Raw genomic sequence first — 7,878 nt, forward strand, 5'->3', positions numbered from 1 at the left:
CTTATTAGAGAGCATCTCCAATGAATTAATAATATTCCAGATCATCACAGTGGATATTAAACTGTGTCTCAAACGACTGAAGCAATGCAGTGTCTGGGAAAGTCCACACAGCGGCGCTGCTGCACAAATATTCCCAACAGCTTTGCTGCAGTATCAAGCTCCTATTTAGTGCTTTCAACTTGACATCCTGCTAAATACTCAAATGTTAAGTGAGTATAAGTGTTCTGGTTGCTCATAAATATGACATTAACACCTTCAAATGAAATTAAAATGTGAAGTTTAAGTACTTATAATGCAAAATGGGACCTTGGGTTGTGTGCAAGCAGAATTTCAGCATGTTAAATGCGAGTAGGCCTACAATATTCATGCTTTTTGGTGGTTTGAACTAAAACAACACAGTTAATTAAATAGGATAATCCCGTTTTGTGTTTAAAATGGGTGAAAAAGGGGTGTAATGGACTTTTTCCATAGAGACGCTACTTCTTTGGGGTAAAAGTAACAAAAGGATGGAAGTAATAGGAGTTTCACTTGTGCTGAACTGCTGCCACAGAAAGCAGCAGCCTCCACCTTCAGAAAGTGGGTCACCGGCGATAAGAAGCCCCAGCCTGCAGGAGGCCAGCGCTCATATTTGCAGAGCAGTTGACCAGCAGCGGGATAATTGATCAGACTGGGTGTGAATGGCTGCTCTTCAGCAGCCAATGGCTGAGCACCGGATGCGAGATATCCGCTGCAACAACAAGCACTCTGTTCCCCCCTTCAGCTTGACGCCATGTACAGCCCAAATCCAGACCTCCTCTCCGGAAAGAGAGAGGGGGGAAAAACACAACACCGGAGAAAAAAGTCCCCGCGACCTGTCGGATAAAGTGAAAACTCCTTCTGAGCTGCTGGTTCGGTCGCTTTGCTGTCCAACCTCTCTCTCTCTCCTCCTTTCTTGTAAGAGTCTTGCAGTTTACTCTGAGGCGGTGAATGATTCGGGGCTTCGCGTGCTTTTAACGCCTCGTGCTCTCGCGCAAAACATGGGATTCGCGTCTTAGCGCCGCTTCGCACTGAAATGCGCTGCAGTTGGAAACTTTATTGATGGATTTCACTGACGGCTTTCCCGACTGAACTGCTGGAGTAGGGAATAAACTCGCACTCGACTTGGACTAGTTTTACTTGAGCCGGAGTTAGTGTCCAAAGCACGGTGAGTACAGACATATTACGGGTTTAAAAGCATTTATTGGTCAAGGTTCTGTCTTAAATGCGACACTTTTCCTTTAGCTGTACATGTGCTCATTGACTCTGGTGCGTCTCAGTTTTCTTTCGGTCATTATTTTAAGATAAAGGCCTGTTTCAGTTTTGACAAATATAACAAAATTGGCATCTCTCAGTTTAAAGTGCTATTTTTCTGCATTTATGGCAGGTGTTTCCATCTAAAATCGGTGTTTCTGGACCAAAAGTTATTACTTATTAACTTGTTAACCTCACTTGTGTCTTTTCTAGGAGATGGTCAAGCTGGCACGTGTGTTTTCTCATATGTGCATTCAGTTACACCCAACTTTTGACACTTTTTAAATTAATTTGGTCTATATAAGAATATTAAATTTGGTCTATAAACCCGTTACAAGCAATGGAAATGCACAAAAACCTATCAGCTGTGCATCACACACAACTACAGATGTTAACATCTGACAACCAAGTTGTCAAATGAGGGCCAGTGCTTCTTGCTCTGGTTCCCTTGGCTCCCCGTCAACTGTGGCCAACATGGCCTGCTCTCCAGCCTTCTGAGTGACCGAGGGGCCTCTGATAGGCTGAGATCTCAGCGTGGTCTCAAGGGTCCGTAAAAGCTCATAAATCCCCAATAACCCCGATGGATGGTCCCAGAGATGCGTCATCCCCTTCCCCAACCTGAAGCATCGTGCATCCCCAACACTTAACATGGGCCCCTTGGTGCTGGAGGTGCATCTCATTTAATTTAGTGAAAATGTGGCAGAAAAGGAAGGTTGCTGCAGTCCGTCTGTCATCCAACATATAAAAGCTCCGTGTGTTGTCATTAAAAAAGGGGTTAGGAGTCACTCTGCCCCCAAATCCTGCCCCCAAATCCCCCCCAAAAATGTATCCCAATCAGGGAGAATTGTCAGGTATTTGTTAATGTTAGTTTGATCCAGAGAGCAGCTAATAACGCTAATATTATCGGTCTGTAGCTTCATATCCACTCATGCTTTAACTTTCTATGCTTATCTCCTTGACATGTATCGGTCTTTTGTACGGTATCTCACTTCCCCTTTATGCTCAATAAAGTCACGCGAAAAAACCTGAACTTTGATCGCCAGCATTCACAGTCTGAAAGAGTGGAATATTTGACTCCGTTTTCCCCTGAGATGACTCATTCAGATACCTTATTTTGGGCCTTTTCAGACAGAAAGGTGACAGGAAGTGGAAGGCAGCAGAGGCCTAATGGGGATTTTGTCCCTTGCTGAAACCCTATACGAGATATTCGTCTCCTCTTGGGTAATAGTTAGTCATCGTTGTGCCATACGTGTAGGGGAACAGGAAGTTTTCACAAACAACCCGCTGGAAATCATCTAAATTCAGTTCAGCTATCGCCTCTTGAACATAAAGCCTGGCTGTGAAGCTCTACGGCCTCGGGCAAACAAACTTCCCTGTTTTTGACGGCACACAAAGACTCTCTGTAGCCGTGGCTCCAGAGTCTCCCTCTCAAGTCAAGTCTGAATCTAAAGGCCCAAACAGACCCGTGGCTCATTAGGTTAGGACAACCGTGTCATCAAACAGGTCCATTTCTTCATTTCCATAGCGTTGCTTACGCAGATGTCCGTTATTATTTGCATGACATCATTTGCATGGCTGCTCTGATGGGGGTATGAACTGTGCGTTCCTTTTACAGGACTTCAGATGTGTCCCCTGCCAGCCAGAGTGGCCCTTCAGTCCCAGGATGGATTCCAGAAGTCAGAGCGACAGCGACGGGGGAGGAGGGCGCCTTGGGTGGTCGCCATCATCGGCTGGATCGTCCAGCACGCCGCATGACGAAGGGAGGCCGCAACCGCGCCCTTTGCAGACCGTAGACGGTCCACCAGATCCTGGGCTGAACAGCAGGCAGTTGCAGAATACCCCCCCAGCACTATCTCTGGATCAGATAAGGATAACTAGGAGTAGTAATGAGTATACAGAAGGGCCTACAGTGGCTCAAAGGTCTCCAGGTCCTCAGCAGCGGCAACAAAAGAACGACTCGGTTACATCAGCTGGTTCAAGGACAAGTGGGCAGCCGGAGACCCACCTCCCCAGCCTGCATTCATTAACTCAGCATGGAAACACTTCCATCTCTTCAGGGGAGGGTGTGCCGCGGTCCTCCAGTGCCGAGGACTCCCGGAGCAGCATCAGGACCAGTGTGGGGAGCACTTCCTCAGGCCAGAGGCTGCTCAGCAGCCCGGTGAGCGACGACCAGATAATCAGAATCCAGCCAAAGCGCTCGGAGCTCAACTCAGAGGAGCTTAAACCCCTGAATGATGCGTCCAGGGCACTTGTGGTCGTGCCAAGCAGCGAAGCCTCTAAAAATAAAGGCATACACTCGGACAAATGTGAGGCCTGCGGGCGGTGCAGGTGCCTGGAGTGCGGCCGGCGCCGGGCTCTGCCTTCGTGCTGGATGTGCAGCCAGCGCTGCCTGTGCTCCGCGCAGAACGCGGTGGAGTACGGCACGTGCGCCTGCTGCGTCAAGGGCCTCTTCTACCACTGCTCCAGCGACGACGAGGACACGTGCACAGACAAGCCCTTCTCGTGCACGCAGCCGCGCTGCTGCGTCCGCTGGAGCATCGTGTCGCTCCTGTCTTTGTTCTTCCCCTGTCTGCTGTGCTACCTCCCAGCGAAAGGATGCGTGGCAGCGTGCCAGTGCTGCTACGACCGAGCCACACGACCCGGCTGCCGGTGCAAAAACTCACCCCTGATCCACTATGAGGACGATGGCAAGCCAACGTAGGCGATGCTGTTGGACAGACTCCACAGCGACCCAGCTGGAAGACGTGTGTAATAATGCTGTTGTGCTCGAGTTTCTGGCCACGAATTGCCGACTTTTAAAGGCAGGTTGACAAAAACGTTACTGCTAGAGGCGCTGGAGGTGCATTCACTCACCTTAGCATTAGGAGTTTCACTTGAAAGGTAAACCAAAACAAGCGCTCCACATTTTAAGGTCTAGAGACGAGTTCAACTACTGTTTTGTCCTTGAAATAATCTCTTCACTCAAGTGCCCCGATGTCGTGTCGTTGCTAACGCGAGTCCAAACAGATAGCCTTGTTTTTTTAACATTTAATACAACTTATATTCTAAGAGCAGACTCCTGTTACTAACAGCATGTAAAGTAGTGAATGAAAAGGGTGTGTACGGTAGAAAATGAGTTGGACAGATGTTTTATTTTTGTACATATAATACTTCAACTGTGAAACGTTTTCACCTCGATAAGTGAGCATTTCTATGAATCAGTTAACTTTCATACAATGTTTTTACATTCACTGGAATGTATGTCAATCATTTTTATGTCATTTACAAAGGAAAGATCTTATCCCTTCTACTTGTAAATTGTACAGTGAAGCTTGTATGAAAAATTTATTTTCTAATTCCAACGTTGCTTAGTGTAAAGTTTAAAAAAATCTATATTTATTTGAAGGTTTTATTATTTTATAATGAAAAATATTTATTTTGAGAAGGCATTTGTTAATGCCGGGGCTCCTCTGCAGACTGGAGGCGAGCCGTAGAGAGTCAGAGCTGGATGAATAGTTCACTGTGGATTAGAAGACAAATATATTAACGTTTGAAATTAAACAGACTTGAAGTCGGAGTATTTTTCCCTGTTTTTTCTGCTCTGTTGTTCATTGCTCTTTAAATCCTGTCAAATGTGGGAAAGTCGCTTCTCCGTCTTTAATCTGACGCCTTCGCCGCTCCCGCTCCGGCGTTTGTCTCCACAAGTTGTTTGGAGATCATAAGCGGACATAAGCATGAAAGCTCACCTTTGGAAAAACATCTGGCCTGCGTGAAGCCGTGTGTGTGGGAATGTTATCGTGGCTTCTTTTTCATCTTATAAATCAAGCGCTCCACCTGTGTTTTTCATGGAAGCCTGCTATTACACTCTGGCCTGGCTTCAGGTTTATTTCAAACACAATCCTCTGGATCCTGCAGATACTGGGCCCTTTTATTTTCCACGTCTTTCTTTTTTTTTTTTTTAATCAAAGGTTTGTTCAGGAATTCCTTGGTTTTGAATGTCGCTGCAGGCGAAACATAAGCCTGAAACATAAAGCCTCTGACACTTGTTGACAGCATACGGACGTGTTTGCAGCACGGTATGCATTCACAGCCGTGATTGACGTGCCAAGGCCCAACCTGCTCTCACTTGTTTGTTATTCATCCCCTGCCTTTGACTGACGAGAGGAGGGGGGGGGGGGGGGGTTGTTTTACATAATTATCAACTTTCACCTATTTTACAGAAGGTGGTAGGGGAGATAGAAACATAACAGGCAGAATCCCATTAGAGACAGAAAAGGCAGAGTTGATCTTGCCTTTCCAGTCGCAGGCCTCCCCTCTGCCGCCATTGTCTCAGCCGTGAATGAAGAGGGGAAGGGTGAGTGAGGAGAGGGGTTAGGTTGTTAGGAAGAGGGAGCGCAAAGGGTTAAAAGCATCACTTTGAATGACAAAGAGCTAACAGTTTACCCGTATTCAGCCCGGCATGCATTCATTCTGTTTTCAATGGTCGGGGGGTTATTTTGGCTCTCCAACGCTCCTCTCAGCTACCTGCTCCTACTTGGTATTCCCATAGGGAGACGGTGGTGTTGTTGGGGGGGGGGGGAGGCAGGCAGGGAGGGCACGCTGTTGTCTTGAATAAAATAAATGTCCTATCTGTTGTATGATGAGCTATTTAAAAAGGGGAGCTTGGTCTATTTTGAAGGGCTGCTGAGATGTCATATTCTCAATCTCTACTTCATTATTTTATCTTTATTTATATATTTAATATCCACAAGAGTGGAAATCCTCAGTTACAGAAAGGACAACTGGATCCGATGGGTTTTGGGTCAGTTTTTTAAGTAGCATTTTAGTTTTAAATTATAAACTTTCAGGGAAAATTTAAGTCGAATGGTTTCGATGCCATTTATGTCCAAGAGAAACTTATTTAGCCAACAAACTTCTCCAAACCAAGAAGAAAAAGGATGAAAGTACTGGTGCAAAGATTGTTTATCCACCCGGCAGTCGCAGTGATTTGGCAGCAGAGAGTAGCAGGAGGCGGCGGACGGGATGTGAATTGGAAGAAGAAGAAGAAAAAAAGAGGTCCCAGAACGGCTCTCTTTGTTGGTTTTAGCCACCGTGGCCCCCGCGGTTCATGGCGGCTGTGGGGCAGAGCAGCCTATTCACCCTGCTCACCAAGGCAGAACGCAGCACAGGAAGACAGGAAGGAAGCAAAGCTATTCTTCATGGTCGCATTGTCTGTCTGTCTGACGGCCGGGCTTAAGCAATCAAACAGCTCTGAGAGGGATTGCATGGTGATGACGGAGATGTGCAACACCCTGCAAAAACCGTTAAAAACAGTCCTGCTGCTGCAGGTGAAACTTTTTACTCAAAAGAAGCCGACGAGGCGAGATAAAAGGTGCGAGATGAGAAGAAAAGGAGCGTAAAGCTGACTTATACTCCTCCAGAGTATAGGTGAAACAATTCTACAGTTTCTGCTAATTAAAGAGCTCTAAAACTAAAATAGTCTCAAACATTTACGGTTTATACAGTTTGTCACATTACAAACTAAAATGAGAAGAAGAAACCTGCAAAAACCTGTAAACTTAAGCTTTGAAAAGATGCTAAAAAGAAAATCCAAATTAGGCAGCAAGAATTTTTTAAAAAAGGAGGAAATTTCTCCAAATTCTGCTTCCATCAATCTTACCTTGTGGGACATTTCAAATGTTTCAGAAGAGCCTGAATGGATGCAGAAGCAGAGTTAAAAGGGAAAGCAGCCGGCTTTGCTTCACAGGTTTCACTTTATGGGACAAACGAACATTTTGCTGAAAGATTTCACAGATTATTTTGATGCCGTTGCTACGTATTCGGCCCCATCGTCGTTGGTACTAAACTAAGAAACTCGATCGGTTCCATGAACTTATGCACAGCCGACAGCGTTCAGCAGCATCTACAGTTCTTAAAATGTGCCGACACTGGTCTCTTCAGGACATTTCATTCGTCTTTAACTACACTTTATTCACCCTTTTCATTTCGGTCTCCTCAAAAGATGCTCGATTTATCCAACATTCTTCCTCTGGCATAAACCGAAAGCCTGCTTTCTGTGTAGTTACAGTGGATACTGGACACATCAGGCCCTTTAACCCTTATACAGTAGATTACACTCAAATCAAAGTGGGAACGTATGACTCGAGCTCACTCAGTCCAAACCTCTTGTTAGAGGTCCCAAACCGGTGCTTACACCCCACAAAATGTAGGTGTAAAAGACAAAAAGAGGTGATCAAAGCGTGTCTTCTTTAGCAGTGAAAAGGCTTTCTCAGAAGCTGAACTTTTCTTTCTTGTTTTCCGATGTGGGCGGCTGAGAGATGCATGCACCTCGAGCTCAAAGCTGAAGCGCATCCCCCCACCTGACTGCGGTTTTACTTTCCACTCACTTTGTCCTCTGCTACTGTCACACTTCATGGTGCTAAACAAACCAGCTATTTGCACTGAATCTGATCAAGTGGGAAAGCAAAACTACGGCCACCGAGTCACTGTTTTAAGTGCTCAAAGTTTCCTAAATTCCTTCAACGCTCCACGTTCACGTGTGAGAGACTGAACAGGCTCGGGTTAGAGAAAGCACGGCTCTGTACGGTAAATTATGTGGCACTCTGTCTAAATCTTATGCAACTCATTCAG

The 7,878-nt window shown here is 45.9% G+C and overlaps 1 protein-coding gene across 1 annotated transcript; it reads left to right on the forward strand.

Annotated features, from left to right (window-relative positions):
* Positions 1–690: 690 nt before the first annotated feature.
* On the forward strand, positions 691–4,825 carry spry2 (sprouty RTK signaling antagonist 2). Its single transcript, XM_072368868.1, has 2 exons — positions 691–1,183; positions 2,885–4,825. Exon 2 carries the CDS (start codon positions 2,933–2,935, stop codon positions 3,968–3,970), a length of 1,038 nt encoding a protein of 345 aa, XP_072224969.1. The 5' UTR covers positions 691–1,183; positions 2,885–2,932; the 3' UTR covers positions 3,971–4,825.
* Positions 4,826–7,878: the final 3,053 nt, after the last annotated feature.

Source organism: Leuresthes tenuis, unplaced genomic scaffold (assembly GCF_036924035.1).
Source record: "Leuresthes tenuis unplaced genomic scaffold, fLeuTen1.0.hap1 SCAF_1, whole genome shotgun sequence".
NCBI classification, from domain to species: Eukaryota; Metazoa; Chordata; class Actinopteri; order Atheriniformes; family Atherinopsidae; genus Leuresthes; species Leuresthes tenuis.

Bases quoted from the DNA above. Each gene is read 5' to 3' on its own strand.
- spry2 (XM_072368868.1), top strand. From the start codon at position 2,933: ATGGATTCCAGAAGTCAGAGCGACAGCGACGGGGGAGGAGGGCGCCTT.